Source organism: Xenopus laevis, chromosome 5S, assembly GCF_017654675.1.
Source record: "Xenopus laevis strain J_2021 chromosome 5S, Xenopus_laevis_v10.1, whole genome shotgun sequence".
NCBI classification, from domain to species: domain Eukaryota; kingdom Metazoa; phylum Chordata; class Amphibia; order Anura; family Pipidae; genus Xenopus; species Xenopus laevis.
The window spans coordinates 63,945,331-63,972,609 of record NC_054380.1 but is presented as its reverse complement, the minus strand read 5'-3'; the positions used below and the strand labels follow the sequence as shown (position 1 = coordinate 63,972,609).

Genomic DNA, 27,279 nt, shown 5'->3' with positions numbered 1-27,279 from the left:
CACCCTGGTCCTGCTAAGACTCTAGAACTTTTACGGCGTCTAGTCTGGTGGCCGACTATTCGTAAAGATGTCAAAGACTTTGTTGCTGCTTGTACCGTTTGTGCCACTATCAAGCCTAGCCATTCTCGCCCTAGCGGGTTACTACAGCCTTTGCCTGTCCCCTCTCGTCCTTGGACGCATTTGGCAATGGACTTCATAGTCGAACTTCCTCCCTCCAGTGGGAACACCGTGATCTGGGTCGTCATAGATCGTTTTAGCAAGATGGCCCACTTCATCCCTTTACGGAAGCTTCCATCTGCAGTGGAGTTGTCACAGTTGTTTATTCAATTCATTTTCCGCCTGCATGGCTTCCCGGCGGAGATTGTCTCTGACAGAGGTTCCCAGTTCACGGCGAAGTTTTGGCGTTCCTTATGCAAGGTCTTGGGTATTGTTCTCCAATTCTCCTCTGCCTATCATCCCCAAACGAATGGGGCAGCGGAGCGAGTGAATCAAGCCTTAGAACAATTCCTGAGAAATCATGTCTCCCTCTGCCAAGATGATTGGTCTGACCTTCTCCCGTGGGCGGAATTTGCTCATAACAACGCCTGTCATTCATCCACTGGAAGATCTCCATTCATGTCTGTGTATGGCCAACATCCTCAAGCCTTTCCGCAAGACTTTGTTTTGACTGATGTCCCAGCCGCTGATGACCATGCGGCCCATATGTCCGCTATTTGGGCTGCAACCAAGTCTAATTTGGAGAAGAGTGCTCTTGTGCACAAGACCTTCGCGGATCGGAGACGTAGGTCCTCTCCTCTCTTCAAGGTTGGTGATAAAGTTTGGCTTTCTTCCCGAAACATTCGTCTGAAGGTGCCATCTCCCAAGTTGGGTCCGAAGTTTGTGGGTCCATTTCCCATCTTGGAGATTATCAATCCTGTGGCTGTCAGACTTCAGCTTCCCCCTGAGATGCGAATCCCCAACGTGTTTCATGTCTCCTTGGTGAAACCCGCTACCTCCAACCGCTTTTCTATTGACCAGTCTCCCCCTCCTACTATCTCTGTGGATGGTCAACAAGAATATGAGGTGGAAAAGATCCTTGACTCCAGAATCTCCAGGGGTTCTCTTCAGTACCTCATCAAGTGGAAGGGCTTTGGCCCTGAAGAATGCTCCTGGGAAGGACACTCTGATGTTCATGCTCCTCATCTTGTGAGGGATTTCCACGCCAGGTTTCCCCAAAAGCCATGTCCTGGTGGTCCAGAGGCCCCCCGTGGGGGAGGGGGTACTGTCAGGACTGCCAGACGTACCCGACCCAGAAGTATCCGACGGCGCTGTTTACATTCCCGGCGGTCACAGTGAAGATCCAAGATGGCGGCGCCCATGCTGAACACATGGCTGCAGCGTCGCTGTATGATGATGTCATCTCTGGTGCCGGGATCTCATCATAAAAGGGCGCCCAAAACACTGTGACGGTGCCCAAGAATAGGATTTGCTGCCATTAATCCTGGGTTCCTGTTTGTGTTTCCTGTATCCTTATTCCTGCTCCTGCCTTGGTTCTGACCCCCTGCCTGTTATTTGATCCTGATCTGCCTGCCATTGAACTCTTGCCTGGACTTTGACCTTGATTCTGCTTAACCCTTTGGATACCGCGACCTTGCTCCCTCAAGAGGGCTTCCTCCTTGATCCAGACTACCTCCCTGGAGGGAGCTCCCGGCTCCCTGACAAATGCCTGCATGACTCTGCTAACAAAGCACTGTTATACTCTACTCATCCTCGGCTACCCAAAACATAATACTATAATTCCATTTAATCATCTTCCAGCTACAGAACAGGAAACAGGACAACAAAAATAAAGTAGACAGGAGCACAGATTTATACCTTCTCAGTTTTTTCTTCTGGTTCATCTTCATTTAAAAATTCTCGTTTTGGATATGGAATCTGGCACCCTGCAAAAACACTGATGCAATGCAGTCAGTAAATACAGAATGAACAGCAAGTATGAAACAGTTTTTATTTATCTTTTTATATTATATTAAATCCTGGTATTGAGCTGAATCCCAATTTGAAACCTTGATAAGGTAAACCTCAAGATGAAACACAACTAGAAAAGCAAAGAATGGATGCCTTAAAGGAGAAGGAAAGTATATTTAACTTGGGGGGTGCCAAAAGTTAGGCACCCCCAAGTGGATGTATTTACTTGTGACACCCTGGGCGCAGAAAACTGCACTGACCAGCGAGCAAAACAGATTGATCGTCTTCTTCACTTCCAATTTCCTGGGGCAGACGCTTGCGCAGTAGAATGAAGTAGTCAGCTTTTGCGCAGCCACAAGAAGAAGAAAGAAGCAGGAACATAATTGCTCCATGGGGATCTCTAGAAGAACAACGGGCCGTCGCAGTTTTCTGCTGGAAACCAGCCTGGGGTTCCAGGTAAGTTATTACAATGACTTGGGTGTTGCTTAACTTTTGGAACCCCCCAAAAACGGCTTTCCTTCTCCTTTAATTTGCTAACTATATAACTAATCTGCAATATCAACAGTTAAAGGAGAAGGAAAGCTACGGAGGGATTTTATTGCCAATAGATTAGCTGCAATAGTGCAAGCTAGAATGCTATATTTATTCTGTAGAATGTTTTACCATACCTCTAGAAACTCTCTGTTTGTTTAGGACAGGAGCTACAGTATTAACATGGTGTGACATCACTTCCTGCCTGAATCTCTCCCTGCTCTGGGATCAGATTACAGTAGAAAAGGGAGGGGGGTGGGGAAGAGGAGCAAACTGAGCATGCTTTTGCCCAGGGCAATGAGGTTTAAGCTGAAGGCAGGAAGTCTGATACAGAAGCCCATGTGCACACAATAGAAGGAAAGAAATGCAGTGTTTCTTTTGACTGGGGACTCAGAGCAGCATTACTTTGAGGGTTTACTGGTATATTTAGATGGACCTTTCTGATAAGGCTTACTTAGTTTTAACCTTTCCTTCTCCTTTAATGCTATACATTTTTAGTATAAATGCTATACGCATACAATTTGTGTATTAAAGAAAGTATTAGGAAATATGTTTTAACAGACAGGATACATACTCAGATGTGGGTAAAGGGTCTTCTTGGAAATAGAGATCCTGTAATGCCTGGTCTGATGTGATTCTTTTGGTAGGATCCATAGTCAGAAGCTTCTGAAGCTAAATGAAAGCATATAGTTTGTTACATTTTTTTTATTTTTTTATTTTAACAGTACATCTAGTGATTATAAATACTGGACTTTAAATTAGCATTTAAATAGAGGGGGAATGCCTCATTGCTAATTACCACGGGAAATCATGGTTCTACACAGAAGACAAATGGAACCTGTTATACAGAATGCATGGGACATGGGGTTTTTCCAGGATAACGGATCTCTCTGTAATTTGAATCTTCATAATTTAAATCTACTAGAAGATCATGTAACATTAACTAAACCAAATAGGCTGGTTTTGCTTCCAATAAGCATTAATTATATCTTAGTTTAGATCAAGTACAAGGTACTGTTTTATTAATACAGACAAAAATATTTTTTACAAATTTAATTATTTCATTATAATGAGACTATGGGAGACGGTCATTCTGTAATTCGGAGCATTCTGGATAATGGGTTTCCAGATGCCATATCCCATACATGTACATACTTTTTGCACATCCACTGCATTTTATAAAAGTGTTATATAGTTTTATTGTGTTGGTGGAAGAACCTAATTTTCCCTAAAACAAAACATCACATTAAACATGATTTGAAGATTGATCAAGCTGTCCAGAGTCTAACAAATGAACAATGTACTTTGCTTTGTTAAATTGTTGTATTTATGTACAAAAAAATCTGTTGGATTTGGTCAGGACATAATGTGCTTTCAGAGGATCCATAGGGAAACTGATATCCAGAGCAAGATATTTTTTCATGGACTGATATTTTAATGAGAATTTGAGTGCACTTATCCATGACAGCATAACTTTTGCAGAAAGCTAATTATGCTGACAAAGAAATATACAGTAACTGCTCTCAGCTCATATTGCTGCCTATAGTAACTATATATATATATATATATATATATATATATATATATATATATATATATATATATATATATATATATGCTTGGTGCAATATGCTATTGTTAGAAAGGTAAACAGCAATCAGTGCAATGCAAAACTAAGCTGATGGATTTTATATACCAGTGCTATAGTTGCAAGCTATTGGTGCACGTGCTGGAGAAGGTTGACTGATCTAACAAATAGTAGTGATATTAGGGACATGTCAACCCCCAAAAAATGTTTTGCATAATAAAAGAAAACATTATTCTAATCAGCTTACATTCATAACAATTTTTCTATGGTTTTTAAATTATTTGTATTGCTGTTGAAAGCAATGTTTGTCCCTTTCCATTCTCTGCCCTTTCAAACAGTGTAACACAAGCCAACGGACTGACAGAGCTGACTTGCTGGAGGAGACTGGCTTTTGCCCCATTGTTAAAGAAGAACAACCAGTTGTTAAGTAAATGCTGCTTTCAATAGTAAATGCATTTACAAATACCTTTTAAAGCGCTAACAAGTTTTAATAAATTCATATTGAAAAGTTGTTTAGAATTGTACTTTCTTTTATTAGGCAAAAAAAATTGACATGTTATTTAATGTCTTTTTTATATCTATAGCATGTACTGTTATCAGTGTTTAGCCTGCATAAAATTCCCACTGAGTGTGTCTGATTTTGTGAGACACTATCTAGAGGTTACTAACTCATAGGGGGTTATTTACTAAACTCTGGATGCAAAAATCACGAAAAATTTTTGATTTTTTTTTATATAAAATCAGACTTTTAAAAAAAACATGAATTTATTAAACCCTGAGGATGAAAAAGTCTGAATCTGAAAATCCGGCATCTCAGACCTGTCGAGGTTGCATATAAGTCAATGGGAGAAGTCCCAATGATTTTTTGATGTGCGCTGGGTTTCGTGCAATACCCCGAAGTTTTCTGGTGAAAATTCTGAAAAAATCTCGAAATTCTTGAAAATTGGATGAAAAAATCCAAAAACATCGTTAAAATCAGATTTTTTTTTACCACAAAGCAAATTGTTCGGGAAAATGTAATGGTAAAAAAGCGTAACAAAAACCCAGAGCGGATTTGATCAGAGTTTGTAGCAGAAAATATTTAGATAAATTCGGACATTGATAAATAGCCCCTATAGTCTTCCTGTAGTATTGTAATCCACTTTCAAGTATTAAACAGAAAAATGGAATTGCCTTAAATGAACTTACCAAGAGGAATACTTTGCTGTCAGGCTTCACTTTATGTTTTTCCATGTATTTAATAAGACTGCTGTTTGTGTATCTGTAAATATAAACATTTTTGTTATACATATTTTTGATCGTGAAATGTGATATTAGGCAGGGTCTTAATTGCATTATTTGACAAAAAGAATTTTTTTAGCAAGTGCCAAAATAAATCTGTGACAAATGTATGCAACTTTTTTCTAAATTTTTTCAATGCTTTTTATCTCAAATAGTAAAAAAAACCACCAACTGTATTTTTGATAAATCGGCTCCATAGTGTGGGCACAGACCTGCTATCTGCCTTCCTGCTATCTCTTATATTGGAGGTTAAAAACAAGCAATACGTTGAAATAACTTGTTAAAAATTACACTTTCAGTACAATATGTGACAGAAGGACATCTTCAATTAAAACACCATGGAAATCAGTACTTTTTCCCATGGTGTGTCATAGCACCATGTCATTGTATTATTTACAGCAATCCTGGTTTCCTCTGAAATAAAGTAGCATAATCCAGGCAGCAAAACATTGGCCATTCATATTTATTTATTTATTTATTTTTTAAGGTCTTACGTTGTTCTTCTGAAATCTTTTTGAAGAGTGGGATATTCTGGCATCTTTCTGATATCTTCCCAGTCTTTATCTAAGAGGCAAAGAAATCAATAGATAAAATATCAAGATACAGTAGAAAATCAAAATGTCAAAGCGAGCAATAACACAGAATTATTTCAGTCTTCCAATGAACCAGAAACCAGCAGCCCTAGTCTTATTTTACTTTTTATGCTACTGTCTTTGTATAGCAAGTTCCATGTAAATCATCAGACCTGTGCCATAAACAACCATTGTAGAACAATGGTGTATTACCAGTTACCTACCAGTGACATAACTATAGAGGAAGCGGACCCGCAGTCATGGGGGGCCCAAGGGACCCGGACCACAAGGTCAGCTTCCACTATAAGGTGTAGTGGGCCCCTTCGAAGATTTTTTCCAGTACCTCATTGTCATGCTACTGTGACCTACAATGTAGCTGATAATTTGCATAGGTCCACTGAATTTAAAATGTTTGCAGAAATTTAAGCTAGTCTTCTGAATTAAATTAGTAGTATACTGAAGTTCATCATTTACTTCAGCAGAAACAATGATATTATTTTTACATGCTCAACACATGCTATTCTGCACTAGATACCAACCTGACAACCCTTTCTTTTTTTACTTATTATTCCCACACGTTCCAGGTCCCTTTGTCAACATACCGCAGGCTTCACAGCATTATTTGTGGAAATACATAGGCCCAGATTCAGTTTGAGGAGAAAAGCTTCTTAAGTAAATTCCAGAATTTCCCATAGACCCAGAGGCAATTTAATAAGAAAACGTATCAACCTGTTTATGATATAACTCTATTGAAGTCTATGAGAAACAACTTGAACTGAGTTAGATTTTTTTTTCTCCTCAAATTGGATCTCATCCATAAATTGTCACGGGATAAGCCATAAAATAGCGTTTTCTCATTGCTCTGGCCCATTATGTGCATTTGCAGCAAATGCCAATAATGGAACATCCGAAGACTTCAAATGTCCATACAATAGTCAATCATATTAAATGCAATACAACATGTACTTAACATTTTATTAGATTTTGTGCAATTTGATTCAGTTAGTAAAAGAATTTCATTGTAACTTGTCATATGAAAGTCATGTGATGTCATACAAATGCACTGGAATTCAACTGTTAGTCAAACAGTTGGGCCAGATCAATGTTGCCACATGCTGGAACTCTGTCAGACCTTTATATATCACAGTCAGAACAGACCAATTGAATAATTAAAATAAACTGGAAGAAAGTCTGCAGAGTTAATATGTGTATCGATGTCTATAAAGACAGCTTTGTATATAAGGGCGATAAGTAAAAGGAAGGTCACCTGCTGGAAATCCCATTACACTGAAGATACGATCAAGTTGGTCATGATGAAATGGGTTGCTTGTTTTAATATCTTCTTGACGACAATGAAAAATGGGTTCCGAAGTCAACAGTTCAGCAAAAATACAACCAATAGCCCAAATATCTGTCAAAAGAAATGATGGTTTATGCGCTCTAAATTAGAAACATCTTGAACAATATACATGGGCATAAACAAACTGCTGAAATCAGAAGCACTGTAAATTCTTATTTTATGGCATAAATATGTAGTGGTATTGTAAACCTATACTTAACTAAATAATTAAAGATAACTATACACCTTACCATATCAAGATATGCCGCAGCAAACCAAGAACTAATTTCTTTCTTATCCAATAACATAGTACATTTCAGTATTTTTATCCATGAAAATATTTTTGAGTTGGGCAAAAGAGCACCAACCCCTGTGTATACAAATAACACTGCATGAGAAGAAAGAAATGAGCTTTGTGTGAAGAGTGAGTGTGTTTAATCATATTCTGACACAAGGTAGAATGTGGTTAGCAAATGCAGAGGTGTCTGCTGCAGGCAGAAGTTCTTTTACAGTCATATATGGTTTTGATGCAGTTTGGGAGGGGGGCAATGAATACGACTACATTTAGAAAATTGATGTAGGAGAACATATAGGAACAGCGTGATAGGTTATAGAGGGATAACAGCTATGACCAGTGACAGCATGAGTAACCCGTGGTAAAACATTAAGTTTAAAGGAACAGTAACACCAAAAAATTAAAGTGTTTTAAAGGAATGACAATATAATGTACTGTTGGCCTACACTGGTAAATTTACTATAGTTTGTATAAACAAGCTGTGGTGTATCAATGGGGGAGCCATTCAAAGCTGAAAAGGAGAAAAGGCACAGGATACAAAGCAGATAATAGATAAGCTCTATAGTATACAATGGGATTTTTCAGTTTCAGTCAACTTATATCTTCTGTGTATCCTGTGTATGAATGGCTGCCCCATGGCTAAACAGCAGCTTGTTAATATAAATTATGTATAAAACTATAGTAGTGCTTCTGAAGCAAACACACCAGTTTTACCAATGCAGTACATTTCTTTATCATTTAAAACACTTAATTTTTTTGTATTACTGTTCCTTTAAATTAGAATTTGTCCATAGAAGCCAGAAAACTGAGTGACAAGGAAATTAAAATATATAATGTTTTTTTTTTGAGCATAACCTTCTCTTATTCTTCCTTTTTCTAAAACACAGGAAACATAAACCACAACGTGCATTTGAGAACATACAATACAGCCTTGTGTTTCCAAAAGGAAACACCTGTATCTGTCATAAAAATTACAGGTCCAATAACATCTTTATCGTCAGCCATTAATTGCGGTTTCCCTAATTTAATTCTTAAAGAGTTGTGATTGTTCAGTAACAGGAATCAGGGGCATTCCTGGGAATTAGCTAAGGAATCAGTTATGCACCTTGGTTTAATTAATATTTCTTTATTGCATGTATAAATTTCAAATTAATAAAGGGATCATGGTGACCAAACTTCTGGGGAGCCATTTTCTTGGTCCCAATTCGAAAGTTAAGAATCCTTGCTACATACTGATGGGCTTTACTAGTTCCACTATTGTTAAGTGCAAACTTTGAATCTAAAGAGCATTTCTTTGTGATAACATGGGGCTGAATAGTGTCTTTATCCTTGCGCAAATAGTGATGATAAAAATGCTTTGTACAGGGTTGCCACCTGGGAAAACAGACGGGAGTCCATTGAGGGACCTTGCCCTACTAGGAACTTCAACAGGCAGAATGGTACAGTTTTGCAAATCCTAAAAGGAATAGTGTTTCGGGCAAATGGAGGGAGTATCTCAACATAATAGGTGTGGATCTGGATACTCCCAATTAATACATTGTGCTTTAAGTTGGAGCCCAATTTTATTTAGTTGACAAAGCCCACCCCAAAGAAGCCTTGGCAGGTAGCAAACTAATAAGCTAGGTCCCCTGGGGGTGGGGGCTTACACAACTGTAATAGGGCTCCATTACTTCTGATGGCAGCCCTGGGATTATAAAAATGACTTCTGGTTCTTATACTCCAATCTCTGAAGGAAATTATATGTACCTGCATAACCAGGCATTACCACAGAGGCTACAAGTCTAATATATCGGTGTCACAGGCAGTGACCTAGCAGTCAGAACAATATTTCAGGGGGTCAACCAATCCTTTCATCTGGTTTAGGGGACAGAAGTTCTAACTGTAAAAAAACATGCCATCCTATATTAGATAAATAGTGTCAAAAACCTTTACATGCTTTACATAAACTGCAAAACATTTAGGGGCAGATTTATCAAAAATCGAATCAGATTTTTTCCACGATTCAAATTTTTTTTGAAGCCAAACTCACACATTCAAGTTATATTTTAGAAAACTAGAATGTCTGTGGGTTAATAAGAGAAAAAAACTAAAAATTCTAATGTAAAAAATTTGTTTTTTTATCCGAAAACTTTTCGGGACATAAATTTGATCGACTTGAGTTTTTCCTGCACGTGAACTCGATTATTAGAGTTTTCTCCCCATCATTTTTCATGCGAGTTGTTGACATTCTGATTTTTCCATAAACACGCAAACATTTGAAATTCAAGTTTATCCGTGGTAGATTCTTGATAAATATGCTCCTAAGTAGTTTAAACTGGTTTCCAATATACCATTAGTTACTGTAAAGATATAGCATCACTTATCTTTGCTATTTAACAAGGTGTTGGGTCATAGTCAATAACCCTATTTCTATATCTCTATAGAATTACCAGAATCAGTCAACTCTCATGGTTAAAGCACATGCCATACATTTTATCTGTTGTATAAGGAAGCTATCTTCTAACATTATAATGTTCAAAACCTAACTAAAATATCCTGTAAACTCCTTTATACCTTGCTTTCTAGGCTGAGAGAATACAGTAGATGTCAGCTTGTAACTGTCATTGAAGCGAAAGGGTAAAAAAATGATATGAAGTTTTAAATAGGCCACACATTATTCATTCCATTTTTACTGAAGAATAAATTCTATTTTATCACACCAGTCAAGCAAAATAAACTTTAATTACACTGTAAAAATTATCTGAATCTTGTTTCCTTCCGTTTGGGAATTAATAATTATAGAAAGCAGGCAGGAGCCATTTTGTGGACAATGTTATTAAGACAAGCCTTGCATCATCTCAAAATCTTGTTTTTGCCCCAGAATGGAGGACCTGATGTCCATCCCCATGTACTGGTTACACAATTAAATGGTGAAGAGAACAGGGGGAATATGGGGATTAAAGTTACATCTAGAAAGTGCTGAATGGAAAGTGAAAGTAATTGCCTGCCCCGCCTCTATGCCTAAGGCATAGCGGAGGGACAGGCAATATTTGATTGACAGCTGAAATTTTTTAATGAGTTTACAACAGCTATGATTGCTTAAATAAAAAAATAATTTGGGTTTTATGTTTAATTTGAAAAGGACATTTATTACACAGCTTTTTATGTTTGGGTGATAGGTCCACTTTATTATGTACTTTGTTTAGGGTTGTTAGCTCACCCATTAAAAACACATATGAAATGAACATGGCGTGTGGCTCATAGGTTAAAAAACATTCCACGTGGCTGCTTATAAATCAGTGCAGTTTGAAGTCATATAAGTGCCTATACCAGGGAACCCCAACCTTCTGAACTGTGAGCAACATTTAGATGTAAAAGGAGTTGGAGAGCAACACTAGCATGAAAAATGTTCTTGGGGTGCCAAACAAGTGCTGTGATTGGCCATTTGGTAGCCCCTATATTGTCAACCTAAATTGAGGCTCTGTTTGGCAGTGCACCTGGTTTTTATACAACTAAAACTTGCCTCCAAGCCAGGAATTTAAAAATAAGCACCTGCTTTGAGGCAACTGGGAGCAACATCCAAGGGGTTGGAGAGCAACATGTTGCTCACAAGCTACTGGTTGGGGATCACTGGCCTAGACCAATACAGGAAGACACTATTTTAATAAACACAAGTTTTATATTTGATCGACATTTTTCCACCTGGAATCATGTTTTAGAAATTGCAAAGCATCCTACTAGAAAGCAAATCTACTAGAAACACCTACCTATGGCCTTCGTGTAATGCCTTGCTCCAAGCAACAGCTCTGGAGCCCTGTACCAAAACGTGACCACTACTGGATCAAGATCTGCTAGAGGTTTCAGAGGAGAATTGAACAGCCTGGCAAACCCCATGTCAGCTGCAATAGAAAAATAGCAAGTGTTTTAGTGCCAAGAAATATAACAGACTGCAGGAGAGTACAGCTACAGGAAGAGGTCTATAGGAGCTAGTAAGAGAGAACTTTAATGCCATTAGTATTTGCTGAAATAAAAAAAAAACATCAAATATATGCAATGTTCCCAACCATTAATTTTTTTTGGCCCAATAAATGTTTTCTATACAAACATTTTGAATTTAAGAAATGCTTCTCCCCATATGTTTTTAAAAAATATTGAGAGTGCTTTTTGTTTTTGTTTTTTTAATGTAATGATGGCCTGCAAATCTTAACTAAAGTTTTTTTAATGTAATTTAAACTCAACATTCTAAACACTATTAAGGTTGTTGTTGATTCTGGAGCAAAATCTACTTGACTCACGTAATATATTGATTCCCTTTAAAGCATGCTGAAATACACAATTATCAAATAGATTAGAAAATTACTTCTAGCTGTAAGCACATTCTACAAGCTATGAAGCACCTGTTTTAAGCAAGGTACTGGTGAATATAATTCAAAGTATGACATAGGTATCCTGAAGGACTTTAACTTCAGGATCATTTAAATAAATGTATTTATTTATGTATGTAAATTAACCTGATATTAATTAACAGTAATGAAAATATTAAGAAAGTAGGTAAGTGGAGCACAAACTGATAATTAATTTGATGAATTAAATTAAACAGACAATTGTAAAAATATTTTTTAAAGGGCATAGAATCAAATTATTCCAAGCTATTTTTAAAAGATAAAACTTTATTAAAATTATATTGCATATTCACTATTTAAAGTGTAAAAAAGTAGGTAAGTGATTATTATAAATAAGTGTTGATGTTAACAAAGTGTGTTAAACTGTAAAGACTTACTTAAAGAATTTACTACTGTTAATGGGAAAAATAACAAATTGGACCTTGAAATTTAACATTGAAACCATAGCTTATAATACTAATGCCTAAATTCCTAAAACAGGTGTGCAGCATTCCACAGAAAAGTCAGTCAAAGTCAGAGAGTCAGAGGATAAACTGTTTAAACTAAGCAGTGAAAGAACAAGAAAAAGGGCACCGGTACCAAGCGAGGATTTCCCCAGAGGACGCCCGTAGGCCAGCGTCCTCCGGCGCCCCCTCCCTCCCGCAAGATTGAGCGCATGCGCATATTTTCTTAGTTAAGTGCTAAGAAGCTGTCACTTAGTGACATGCGGCTGGGCGGCATGCCGCCCCTTAATTATTGCTGCCCTAGGCCCTGCCGCAAATCCTGGCCTGACTGGTACTATTGACCATAGGTCAAGTCAATGGAACCTGTTAGGGATGGGCAAATTTTTTCGCCTTGTTTCGCCGCAAAAATGCCGCCCATAGACTTGTATTGTGTCGTGCATCCAAAAAAAAAGACTCACGTCCAAAAAAATTTGCCCGGCGATGACATTTTTTTGACACCCAAAAACTTTAATGGGCGTCGGTAACATTTCGCCGGCGGCGAATTTCTGCCAAAACTAAATGGGTCAAATTCGCCCATCCCTAGTACCCGTATCATCATTGTTTTGCATGGAACTCACACAAAGATACAAATGTTAAAGGCTGCCTTCACAGGAATGCAAATATTTTAATCTCTATAATTTCTGAGAGGCTTTATACTTCAAAATGAACTGCTAATAAGTATGCCACCAGGAACCTACCTATGCAAGGCCTCACCTATTATATTTCTTTAAAGAAACAATTCAGTGTAAAACTAAAAACTGGGTAAATAGGTTGTGCAAAATAAAAAACTGTTTCTACTGTAGTTAGTTAGCCAAAAATGTAATCTATAAAGGCTGGAGTGAGCTGATGTCTAATATAACAGAACAGAATACAAATTCCAGCTTTTTAGCTCTCTGAGTTAGTCAGCGACTTTAAGGGGGGGCACATGGGACATAACTGTACAGTGAGTTTGCAATTTATCCTCAGCATGCAGCTCACCAAAAAGCAATAGTTATGTGCTCCCCCCCCCCCCAAGTCACCGATTGTTTACTGCCTGGTAAACAATCAGTGGAAACCAACAGAGCTGCAAAGCAGGAAGTAGTGTTCTGGCTAATATGTTAGACATCCAGTCACTCCAGACTTTATACATTACATTTTTGGCTAACTAACTATATTGAAAAGTTTTTTTATTTTACACAGCCTATCTATTTACCCAGTTTTTATTTTTATACCTTTAAGAGGCCCTGTAGAAGACTCCCATGATTACACTGTATACACAGATATATACCCAAAATCTTCGCCCATTCTTGTTCCCTTAATTATAAAATTAGATTTTGTGGATTATGTAGGAAAAGGTGCAAACTCTGTTATGGGTTAACCTATAGCAACCAAACAGCAGGTAGCATTTACTGGACACCAGCTTAAAGGGGTGATCACCTTTAATTTAATTTTTAGTATGTTATAGAATCTTCTGACATTTTCCAGCTTTCAAATGGGGGTCACTGACACCATATAAAAACAAACGCTCTTTAAGGTTACAAATGTATTGTTATTGCTACTTTTTATTGCTCATCTTTCTATTCAGAACCTATCCTATTAATATTCCAGTCTCTTCTTGAATTTAATGCATGGTTGCTAGGGTAATTTGGCCCCTGCAACCAGATTTCTGAAATTGCAAACTGGAGAACTGCTAAATAAAAATGGTAATAACTCAAAAAAAACAAAGAAAAAATCAAAACCAATTGAGAATTTTCTCAGAATATCATTCTCTGCACGTTAAAAGTTGGCTCCAAGGTGAACAAACATCTTATTGGTTGCTATAGAAAATCTGTTGCTTGGAATTCAGTCCTACAAGGAAGGGGGTTTCTGCCAAAATAACATTCTAAATGTATACACCCATTTGCTAGTTATGTATCATTTATATTTATTATTTTACATTAACTTTTGATTCTAAATATGAGGGGTTGATTTAAATAAGCTGTTTTCCAGTTAGAAGAGTTTTAGAACCCTGAGTTATTTACCTATTTTGACTCTTCCTCTCTCAGGACCTTCCCCCATTACCAGGATGTTTGCTGGTTTCTGCAAAAAACACAAGATGTGCTTAATTAAATCTCTTTATAGCCCTCTTTTACATAAAATGTGATAACTTAAAGAAATGGTAATGTTTAATTTACTTTTATAACAGTGTTTAAAGTTTTACTGAATTTGGTACACAAAAATGGGAGCTACAAAGCAGTCCCACTGACAAATGTATGTAAAAATAAAACTTGCTCCATGAAAAAATTATAGGAATATTGATTTACAGAAGCACTGTCACAGCAAATGAATATCAAATCCACATGATGTCTCAAAAGCACTGTCACAGCAAATGAATATCAAATCCACATGATGTTGTTATCATAAATAAAAATTACTAATAAGCAGTATATATTATTTGCATCAGTATGTGTCCAATATATAACCAGGCCTGTAAACCTTAAAAAAATGAAACCGTGGAATTAGTCTAAAACAACATAATTTACTGTAATATGTAGCCAATTCTGTCATGATCTACAGCATTTGGATCAGAATTCAGAACAGAATTGAGGGGTTATTTATTAAAACTCTAATTTTTCGAGATTTATTATGCTCCAAAACAGCTAAAAGTCAGAATTCGTAAATACTCCATCTAAAACCTGTAAAATTATTGTAAAAGTCAATGGCAACTGTCCCTTTAACCATTTGAAGATGTTTTTAACCTTCACAATTTTTGGGAGTTTTGGGGTGTTTCACGCTGGTTTTCACTCGTTTTTCAACGCCAAACTCAATAAATTCTAGTTTGTTGCACAACAATTCGAAAAAGTCCCACAATTCAAATTGATACTTCATGTTGTAGAGGTTTTTTTGGATTTTTCCAAGATAAATTATTAGTAAATTAGCCAAATTCGTGGATGGGAGTTAGGTCGAGTTTGTTTTAATAAAAAAGTCTAGTGTTCTGTCATCATATCAGCACATCCACTACTATGACACATTTCAGCTATAATAATTACCTATATGTAGGAGTGATTAAGCTTGGTATTAGCCAAATATGATCAGTAATATTACAAGTAGGGTTTCCACCTTATAAAAGAAATAAAAATAATACAGTCAGAAATGTAATGGGAGACGTGGTCATACAAGGTGGGTGGTGACAAAATAGGCTAGGCAGGTGAAATAGGTGGCAACGATACCAGAAAGTAGCCAAATTTATTAAAAGGGCACTCACCAACAACGTTTAAGTTTTACACCCAATGAGACAAATAATAGACAGAGTACAGCAAATAAGCTTAGGGGCAGTTAGAGTTAAGGCCATACATGGGCTGATAAAAGCTGCAGACAAACCGAGGCAGCTTATTGGGCCATACAGTATATATTACCAATATCTGGTAAAAAAAAAATTGGCAATGATTAATCGCACAAGTTTAAAAATCCTGTTTGAGTGACGACCGCATTGATTTATTGATTCTGTCCTCATTATGACCATCTGTATTTTCATCGCTGTGATCCGATCATAGGGCCCTAGGGATCAGTCCATGCCAAATGAGCGAATATTTAAGTGTATAGCTGCCTTAAATAAAAAGATATGTTTACAGATTTTTTGGGTTTGTAACCCTGAGAATATATAGTACAACATGTAGGGAGACCAACCTTACTTCACAATAACATTAGACATATTCCCCCCCTCACTATCTATTAGTTTAGACGGCCTATAGAGTACTGTGACCCCCACCTGGGGGGGGGGTCAACAACATATCTGGAGTAAAAAGAGACATTACTGATTGAGCATGAATGTGGTTAGTGTTGATTATATGAAAAATATCTTCTGTGAGAAGTAGAATTGCACCAAGTTCAGGATATGGTCAGGATTCAGCCTTTTTTCAGCAGGATTCAAATTTGGCAAAATCCGAGCGCCTGACCAAATCAGAATCCTAAAAATCATGTGACTTTTCACATAAAAAAGGAAGCTATTTTTTAACCCTTCCTTGTCTGAATTAGTATGCAAATAGGGGTTTGCATTCGGTTCTGTATTAGGCTGAATCTTTAAAGAAGGATTCGAGATTTGGATGAATCAGAAAATAGTGTCTTTAGTGCAACCCTAGCTGAGAAGAAATGAATAGGGTAACCATAAATAAATGTATTTGAAAATGCATATTTAAGGTAACAACAATGCTTAAAGGAGAAGGAAAGGTAAAAACTAAGTAAGCCTTATCAGAAAGGTCCATCTAAATATACCAGTAAACCCCAAAAGTAGTGCTGCTCTGAGTCCCCTGTCAAAAGAAACACTGCATTTCTTTCCTTCTATTGTGCACACATGGGCTACTGTAGACTTCCTGCCTTCAGCTTAAACCTCATTGTCCTGGGCAAGAGCATGCTCACTTTGCTCCTGCTCCCCCTCCTTTCTCTACTGTAATCTGAGCCCAGAGCAGGGAGAGACTCAGGCAGGAAGTGATGACACACCACGTTAATACTGCAGCTCCTATTCTAAACAAACAGAGAGTTTCTAGAGCTTTTTACTCAGGTATGGTAAAACATACTACAGAATAAATATAGCATTCTAGCTTGCACTATTGCAGCTAATCTATTGGCAATAAAATGCCTCCGTAGCTTTCCTTCTCCTTTAAAGTACTGAACTCTAAAGAGGATGCAATTAAATATAAAACATCAACAAATCCATAAAACAACTGTAAGCTTTAATTCCTTATCATGCATACCATTTACAAAATGAAAATATGAATAGAAAATGAAAATGTGGATGAACAATTTCATGGAACAACTAAATTAGGAACAGAAATGTAAATCTGATATCCAAGTCTTGTGTCATTATGTCATTTTTAGTACTGAAATCTGATATTATACAACTACAATGTTCATATTATAGTGAGATTCTTACAGGGACACAGCTCATAACCTCCTGAGACTGTAGAAGTTGGGTAGTCATGGGAACAAAATTGGGCCGAATGCATGAACATAGGTTATCATTAAAAGCATGTCTCACAGCAGGATCTTGGCAGAATGATGCCTTTGTTGAAAATTACTATAAGCCATGAAACAAGAACTTAATTTCTGGCCTCTCATCTCTGGTCTAAAAACACAGATCGACAGAATATACACTAAAGCAGAAATCTAATATTCTGGCATGCCTATAAATGTCCTCTCTCCTTTCTAAATCAGAAGTAAGATTGACTTTGGTGACAAACTGTGGTAATCAGTTGAAAACTAGAGACAATTTTTAAATATGATCCTGAGGCAGATATTTTGAGGATGTTAACCAAATGCAGACGCACACCCTGGCCCTCCTGGAAAAATGGATCCCTGGTGCTCAGCAAATAGGGTATTCGCAACCTATCGGCAATACAGAGCAAAAAAATATTCACTGGCACACAGGTAATGCTGGCAGGGTGAAACCCTTGCTTTAAATTTATTTTAGTGCGGAATGCAACGTTTCAAGGACAACCCCTTTATTATGCTTGAGTTTTAGTCAGTTTTAGTCAGTTTACAAGCGTCTCACACTAACTGAGAACTGACCTGAGATGGTGAACAGGCAGCACAGTAGTGGAGAGAGGCCGGAGAGCCAATATGCAGTACCAGGGGAGATCCACAGAATAGTCATGGAAGTCTGAGTCAGGGGCAGGCAGCGAAGGTTCAGATGAGGCTCAGGCAAAAAGGTACAGGAATCAAAGCAGGTATACACAGGAGTCAAAGCAGGTATACACAGGAAACGCCAGGCACAAGTAAACTTGATAACCAAGCAGGGACCCAGTATTAATTTGTGTCTTTTAATGGGCCATTTTAGTCAACCTGTCTACCATAACGAAAAAAGTAGTGTTTCCCATAGAGGCAGGCAAATCAGCAATGAAATCCAATGACACAGACCCCTATGACTTAGAGGGCACAGGTAAAGTAATAATAATCCCATAGGTTTTGTACAACGCACCTTGACTCTGCAACATATATCACAGGATTTAACATATCTTTCACAGTCAGAGTTATGGAACTCACATTTTTCAAACTTGGCATATATATATATATATATATATATATATATATATATATATATATATATATATATATATGCAGGGCACACAAAAAGAACCCACCAACTACCTGGGTGCCAAGTAGCAAGTACATCCACAGAACAATAACTCAGCACTCTTGATTGGGCTTAGTTAAAACTATGCATATTGTGCATCAAACTGTTCAGCGGACCCCAAGCATTAATATTTAGGTTTTATCTTGGTACTTAATAGTATGTGGGAGGAAAGATGCTGCAAATGAAAGCTTTGAGGCGATTTTCGTAAATTTAACCAAAATCGATAAATATAGGAAAGATTTGTGGCCTGGTAGAAAAACATGCATACCCAATTTAGATTCTTGGAAATGTGTACTCTCCAAAAAATATATAGTCTCCTGGGGTTAACGTACTATATTCTGCCTTTGCCCGTCAAAAAATTTAGGAAAGGTTTGCAGCTTGGTGGTTTGGAGTAGAAAGACATGCATACCTCAGGCATTCATATATAGGGTGTTTTATCTTGGTACCTAATAGTTTGTGGAAGATAAGATGTTTCAAGTTGAAATCTGCTGTGTTCTAATGCATAAAATACATTATGTTTCTGATTTTATATATTACTATGTTTCTGTGTTTATATTTTGGGAAACATGATTGTTTTTAATCTTTTATGTTTCTGATATATGTGTTTATATTATGGGATACATGATTTTTCTAACGGGGTTACTTATTAAAGTCTGAATGTTGAAAACGGAAAAATTTTTTGTTTTTTTTACTACAAAATCCGAATTTTAAATGGAAAAAAACCTCAAAAATTCATAATCGGAAAAATTGGCATCTCAGGCTTGCCAAGGTTGTATATACGTCAATGGGAGAGGTACTTATCCTATTTGAAAACTTCTGTGGTCTTGCACAGGAATTTGCCTGAATATTATTTGGGGCAAAAATTTGACTTTATCAAGTCTGTCCCCGATCTGATTAAATCAGATTTTTTTAATAAAAAATTGTGGATTTTAGTTTGGTTGGGCTTTTTTATTTAAATACTAAGAAAAATTTGTATTTTGATAAATAAGCCCCCCCCCGACACTTGGGGCAGATTTCGAAGTGAAAATTTGAATTAAAAAAATTTGAATTTCGAGCTAATTCGACCATTAGCCATCTAAAACCTGCAGAATTTCTGTTTTAGCCAATGGGGGACCTCCTAGAACTGATTTGGAGTCAATTGGTGGACTTTGAAAAATCAAAGTTTTTTTTATTACTTTGACTCGTACGATTCGAATTCGATCGAAAACGGACCTATTCGATCAAAAAAACTTTAATTTCTGTTTGGTCTTTTTGAATTCGAATATAAAAAGTTTTCAAATTCTAAATTTGACCCTTGATAAATCTCCCCTTAGAAGCCTATATTTTGTTACAGAAGTGGAATATATATATATATAATCTACAGTCTGGTCATTTCCCTATGGGACCAGACTGTAAATTATATCCCTATAAACGGCGCGTTCTGACGTCAGAACGCGCCGTTTCTAAGATAGAGAGAGTGAGCACTTGCGGCTGCTGCTCTCTTCCTCCACTCTGCCCCCCTTCTTTCTAATTCCCTGCCTCAGCTCTTCCTTACCACCGGCGCACTCCTCCTGTCTCACTATCTCTCGGCTGCTTCTCTCTCAGGTCCTGCCCCCTCAGTGTCTGTTTGGTCTAGGTCCCGCCTCACACGATCGCTTATGGGCTCCCTCCGGTTCGCACAGTGCTTCTATCTGTCTCTCTCCTTATATCGCTCCCCCTCCCTTCCACCCACCATCTTAACTTTCACTTTCATGGTTCTCCGTGTCGGCTGGTCAGTCTCCCTCACACAATCTCCGGTATTGCTCCGCCTCCAGCCCTCATTCTCCAGTCCTCTGACACTTTCCTTCCCCTCACCTTCCCCCTCCCCTGCAACTGACGTGACCCAGAGCAGGATACAACGTATATTGGAAAAAAAACTGATGGAATTCCAAAAACAGGTACTTTTCCACAAAAAAAATAACTACAGGGATAAAATTAAGTAAGTGGGTGGGGAAGGAAAACAGCATTAAAACCATAATTTTGCAGCACATAGGGCAAAGCCAGTAAAATACTACACATATATAGGAAGGAAGACACTGGACACAAAAACTGTAGATTATAATGCATAATGTACCCCCTACTTAAATTTATACAGATATTAGTAGTCACCTCGTAGTTATGTGACCTGTATAAAAGCACTCGGCCTGCGGCCTCGTGCTTTTATATGGTCACATAACTCCTCGGTGACTAATAATATCTTTATAAATTACAGTAGGGGGTACATTATCCACTATATAATACACAAAAGCCATGAATATCCTGTAAATTATATCCTTATAAACGGTGAGTTCTGATGTCATCAGTTATAAACGGTGAGTTCTGATGTCATTTCTGTCACATTACTCACCGAAACTTGTGTATTATAATAAATAAAGTACCCCCAGTTGTAAATATATATATATGTATATGAGGATATTAGAAGTTACCTCGGAGTTTCCTGACCTGTATAAAAACACTCGGCCTTCGGCCTCGTGTTTTTATATGGTCATGAAACTCCTCGGTAACTTATAATATCCTTATATTTTACAAAAGGGGGTACTTTATTCACTATATATATTCCACTTCTGTAACAAAATATAGGCTTCTAAGGGGAGATTTATCAAGGGTCAAATTTAGAATTTGAAAAACTTCGAACTCACTATATATATAGTCCAGTAACAGAAAGATTAAAATTTTATTCCTCCATATTCACATGATATCAGCGTTTAACACTGTGATGTGCGAAATGCTTGTTGCATGGATGTCGATTTCTAGGTTAATATTTTAGAATGAATTCATTTTGTGGTTAATTAATTGGGGGTTTAAAATGCATATTTATGAATTAGAGTTTTTGAAGTAATACACATTGGCACTTTAATTATAACGAGTATGCCAATATTAGCAGCACAAAATTTGTGATGTAATAATGAATGCACTGCACTGATTGACAATTTGGGATTTAAAAGGTGTGTCTCACTTCTTGGCACTATCCTGATGATGAGCCCGTGTGGCTCGAAATATATATATATTTGACCAGGCATTCCTCTGGGTCCTACATAATGTTTAGGGAGGGTCTCCATTATCCCCTTAAACATGAAAAAAAAGTATTCTATATACAATAACGATGATGATAATAATAATGGATTCAAAACCATTTTATGATGCTGACTATCTGGGGGCCCGAAAAAAAGTAAAAGGGGTCTTACACCTTTGAATTAACTTTTAGTATAATGTAGAGATTAGTATTGTAAGACATTTTGCATTTGATCTTCATTTTTTTCATTGTTTACCACTTTGTTCAGCAGCTTCCCAACAGGTTACTAGGGTTAAAATTACTCTAGTAATTAGGCAGAGACTACAAGACGTACGGCCCGAGCCGTACGTCCTCCCTCTGCGTTGCTGAATGCGGAAGTGCCGAAAAGCCGAAGCCGATGCGCCGAAAAGACCCGAAGTCATGGAAAAAGCAGAAGTCACGGAAAAAGCAGAAGTCCCGAAGCGCTGAAAAGACCCGAAGTCACGAAGCGCCGAAAAGACCCGAAGTCACGAAAACAGCCGAAGTCCTGAAGCGGCGCAAAGACCCGAAGTCACGAAAGGAGGCGAAGTTGAAGTACTAAAGCCATGAGTTCAATTCTACTGAACACCAGTTTGTGTATTTTTTTTTTTTAATCCCCTGGCCACCAATGTATTATTTTAATATTCTATAGGCCCCTGCCACCAATCTTTTTGTAAAACATTTTTTTTTGGGGCCCCAATTTTTTTTTAACTTGTAAGGGGCCCCTTGCCACCAATGTTTTTTTTTAAAAAAATTGTTTTTTGGGGCCCCAATTTTTTTTAACTTGTAAGGGGGCCCCTGCCACTTTTTTTTTTTTCAAAAAACTTTTTTTTTTTAATTTTTTTGGGGCCCCAATTAGTTTTTAACTTATAAGGGGGCCCCTGCCACCAATGTTTTTCAGTTTTTTTTAAAAAAAAATTTTGTTGGGGCCCCAAGTTTTTTTTAACTTATAAGGGGGCCCCTGCCACCAATGTTTTTTTAAAAAAACATTTTTTTTTTTTTGGGGCCCCAATTTTTTTATAAGGGGGCCCTGACCATCAATAGCTTTTTATAACTTGTGTGGGGGGGGTTACTTTTTTAGCGCTGATGTCTGTGTGGTCTTTTAACTGCGATGTGGAGTGGGCGGCATATGGGGTGGAGCTTGGTCGTCAGTGTGGGCCCCTGGGGCCCCCAAAAATTTTGTTGTACGGGGCCCCGTGATTTCTAATGGCGGCCCTGGATACATTACATTAGCATCTTGTGAGAATGTTTGTGAGCGCAAACATTTAATTCCCGTGGGAATAATTCCCACTGCCTTGTTCCCTTCCACAGTCCATTGTTACATCTCACAAACAGATGACTGCATTCTGATAATGCACTGAACCTCTCTATAATAAGCTTGTGTATTCTTATGCACACAATAGGAAAATACCAATATGTTATTATTGTATACAAAAATAAATGTAATCATTCTAAATGTAAAAACAACAAACAAGAACAACCAACACATTGTATACTTTCTATGGTGTTAAGAAAATTGTTTGCACTAAAGCAAAGAATATAGACGTGTGAGTTGGTTATTTCCAGATCCAACAATTGGTTTATTTTAAAATGTAGCTTCTTCCAAGTCTGCAGTATTTAAAATTCCCATACACAGGTTAAATGGTCAGGCTGACTACCCAAAGCATAAGCCAACTGCAGGAGAAAGATTCTTTATTGCCACCAATGTGCCCACAATTGCTCACTAAGGTCAATAGAAAAACGAATACACCAGCAAAAAATGTGGGATAGAATTTTAAGCTTATTAGGGCTTTATTTAAAGGTGTCAAAGCCTTAAGGGGGTGGTTTGCCTTCAGTTAACTTTTAGAATGTTATAAGTTGTCCTATTCTTTCCCTCTTCTATTGATATCCTCTCACTTAAACCATTGCCTGGCTGCTAGGGTAAATTGGACCATAGCAACTGTAGCCCATAGCTCTCAAGGAAGAAACTGTATTTAAGTGATAGGTGCCTTTTAAAACAGAATTATTTATACATTTAAAGCATTCATTTACACACAAGGTTAAAGGGCAATACAGTCATTTTCCCTCCAGAATAGGGTACAAATACTAATACTTGTTTTCAAGAGTGCACAGATATCAGAGATTATAAACATATTTGGTGGACATGTCCTATAGCAGTAGCATATTGGAAATATATTTTCCAGAAAATAGAAAAGGTTTCTAATAAATCCATTCTTATAGCCCTATTAGCTCCCCCCACGAAAGAGCTTACTAAGACCCAAAATAAACTCCTCAGACAAATTTTAGCGGCAGCCAGAATTAACCTGGCAAAGTTCAAGGATTAGCTGAAAGAATTACTCTGACACAAAATATGTTATATTTAACAGCTTTATTGACAGATAAAGTGGACAAACACATAGAAATTTGGACACCCTGGAATATGTACAAAAAAACTATATGATATTTGCAACAATATATATAGTAATATCTGGTATGACCGGCAGCAATACTGGCAGTATATAAACAGACTGGCAATTTGTTTATCCCCCCATACTAACATCCCACACCCCTTGAAAGTTAAACTCTTCAAGTTACTTTTGAAACTAAATGCTATGTGATTGCATTATTAAAACAAAAATAAATAAAACATATAAAAAAAGCTTGCATCAATAGATGTTAAGAAATCATTTAGCCTTATGCTAACCATAAAAACTGCATGTTCTAGAAAAAAAAAGAAAAGACTGGTTTCCAACCCTTAACTGATGTAATAACCGCTTAATGTAAGTGAACTTTCCTTTCTTAGTCATATCCTCCAAAGTGTGAACACAGAATAAGGATCACTATCAATAAACATCAGTAAATTTGATTTTAATTGCTGGGTATAATAGTCTCAAAGACAACAAAATCATTAGATTTTAACAGAATGGCATGTCGTTTTTGTTAACAACCGAAGTACTACCCAACAAGGGCTTCAGACTAATGTCTAGTGTACCCCTAATCCCCTCAGTATTATTTCTATAATGCACAAGTTTAAATGGGTCATGTCATGTATATGACTAAGCACCATCATGTACTTACATGGTATTTGTGACTTTTTCTAAATAGTTTTTTTTGTTCCTACAGTATATAACGTTTAGTGGTACTTATTGTACACCTTGTAAAAAATGATAACAATGTAGTGTGTGAAGCAATAGCTTCCAGTATTGAAAATAGTCCTCATGTCTTCAACAAAACTGTACCAATTGTACAAGCAATTGATTCCAAAATGCTTCCAAGTCTTCCACAAAACCTTAACTATGGCTCAAGCTATAGCTTCCTGTCCTGGAAATAAAACAGATAGCACAAAGCTATTAGCTAGTACTAAAGTGCAAAGTTCTTCATAAAAGAACTGCTGGCAGCTACAAGAACCATTTTTGAGTAAAAAACACCCATGTCTTCACTGCACAGTCGTTTGCTTTCCAGCAGGAGAGAACTATTTGCAGTAAGGATAGAATAAATTGCCATTCCACCATGCTTTTACTAACCCTCAGTATTTGTTAGAAGGCAAAAGGCATGCTCAACTGCACATAAAGATTTATAAAGACATTGTTCACAGAATCTGTTGCCACAGCCACAACCTTCCTTCACAACCTATTCTTAGGAAAATGTGTCACATTTACATTTTATTAAATGTCTTTTTTTGTATTATATCAGCCATATTACATTGAAAAATTTAGCATGCAATCATAGCAGTGTTGTTGTAAAGATAATGTTGCCCTATAAAGTATATTCACAAAAAAACAGAGATGGAGAACAAGAATCTAAATTGTTGGAATAAATCTAGAGGGTCAACGTTTTTTAAGCCAAGTTTTGTAGCTCTTCCATGTTCCATTGTTTATGTTTTCTCTACCACACAAAACACCCTTTATTTGTTACTCCACATCATTTCCCAACATATCTTAGCATAAACATGCCTTTAGGAAGAGAATGTCAGTGTTTTGTCAGTCTTTTGTGGTTAGCTTGGTTTCCTCAAAAATGTTTTTGCTTGGGGGCCCAGGAACTATTAAGGCCAGCCTGCCATGGGTAAAACTGAGCTGATGAAGAGTTGTTGACCTGCAACAGATGGACAACGGCTACATATACACTATTAAAATAATGGTTCACCTTCCAAACACATTTTTAATTTTTAGTTGTTTTCAGATTCTTCCTTAGAAATATATACTTTTTTCAATTGCTTTCCATATTTAATATATACAGGTATGGGACCTGTTATCCAGAATGCTCAGGACCTGGGGTTTTCCGGATAACTGATCTTTCCGTAATTTGGGTCTTCATGCCTTATGTGTACTAGAAATTAATTTAAACATTAAATAAAGCCAATAGGCTCGCTTTGCTTCCAATAAGGATTGATTATATCTTAGTTCAAGTAGATCAAGTACAAGCTACTGTTTTATTATTACAGAGAAAAAGGAAGTCATTTTTAAAAATTTGGATTATTTTGATAAAGTGGCGTCTATGGAAGACAGCCATTCCGTAATTCAGAGCTTTCCTATCGGGTTTCCGGATAAGGGATCCTATACCTGTACCATTTTTCCAAAATTTAAGTTTAAAGTTTGATGTTCTTATCTTTGTGGTTTCAGTCTAGCAGCAGGTAATCCATCTGCAGATTCTGAACTGTTACAATTTTGCATTTATTTAATACATTTCTCAATAGCATCAACTAAATATATAAATGTAGACAAGTTTACATAGTCAGCCAACATATTCAGCCAACCCCCCCCAAGCTAGAGTCCTGCAGCGGGTCGGGTACCCACGGGTAACCCGCCAAAAAGCGGGTAACCTGCGGGTTGCTGGTAGAAGTTTTGGGTGCGGGTATAGACACGGGTCGGCGTGTTTATGGGTTGTGGGTCAGGCCGCTGGTCTTCTCAATAGCAAGTTTTACTCCTTTCTGATGACACCTACTTCCGATGAGGTCACTTCCAGTTTACAATGACAGCACTTCCTGATTCTTGATGGTCAGCGGGTCGCAGATCGTGTTGCGGATAAGGTACTTGCGGGTCGGGTAGCGGGTCCAAGTGGGTAAAAATGAGTGGTTGCGGGTCCAGGTGCGGGTTTTGGGTCAGGTTCGGTTTTTACAAATTGGTTCCGCGCAGGACTCTACCCCAAGCTGCTTTAGAAAGACATAAGGTGAAAATGAAACTTTAAATTTAAAAAAGGTATGAGATATAATATTCAGAATGCTTGGGACCTTGGGTTTTCTGGTTAACTGACCTTTCCATGATTGGATCTTCATACCTTAACTAGAAAATCATGTAAACATTAAATAAACCCAACTGATTTGCTCCCAATAAGGATTCATTATATCTTAGTTTTGATCAAGTAAAAGATAATGTTTTATTATTGCAGAGAAAAAGGTGATACTTTTTTAAAAATGTAGACTATTTGGATAAGTCTATGGCGGATAGTCTTTCCATAATTTGGAACTTTCTGGATAACAGGTTTCCAGATAAATGATAGAATAACTGTATTGGGAAAAAAGGATACAAATAGGAAACAGAAAGTAGTTGAAAAAATTCTTTATTTCGTTATATGTGTATTATATATATCATATTATATATGTGTATTATATGTGTATTGTTTGTTTTTATATACATTATTCTCCAACAACTGCACTTATTAAAATTAGAACTTTATTTTAATCGAATAACAAAAGCCAACTTGCTAGAAAGATAATGCTCTTTTATGCGACAGATTTAATGACAATGAC

General features: G+C 37.1%; 1 protein-coding gene across 2 annotated transcripts in view; it reads right to left on the bottom strand.

Annotated features, from left to right (window-relative positions):
- Positions 1-27,279, bottom strand: part of LOC108717939 (cyclin-dependent kinase 19) — a 104,624-nt gene that overhangs the window by 29,495 nt on the left and 47,850 nt on the right. For both annotated transcript variants that reach the window (XM_041564627.1, XM_018265398.2), the window contains exons 5-11: positions 14,418-14,475; positions 11,300-11,431; positions 7,187-7,330; positions 5,842-5,911; positions 5,255-5,327; positions 3,053-3,150; positions 1,855-1,933 (exon numbers count right to left, since the gene is read on the bottom strand). In XM_041564627.1, the coding sequence (XP_041420561.1) occupies positions 1,855-1,933; positions 3,053-3,150; positions 5,255-5,327; positions 5,842-5,911; positions 7,187-7,330; positions 11,300-11,431; positions 14,418-14,475 (654 nt within the window). The remainder of the gene's footprint in view (positions 1-1,854; positions 1,934-3,052; positions 3,151-5,254; positions 5,328-5,841; positions 5,912-7,186; positions 7,331-11,299; positions 11,432-14,417; positions 14,476-27,279) is intronic.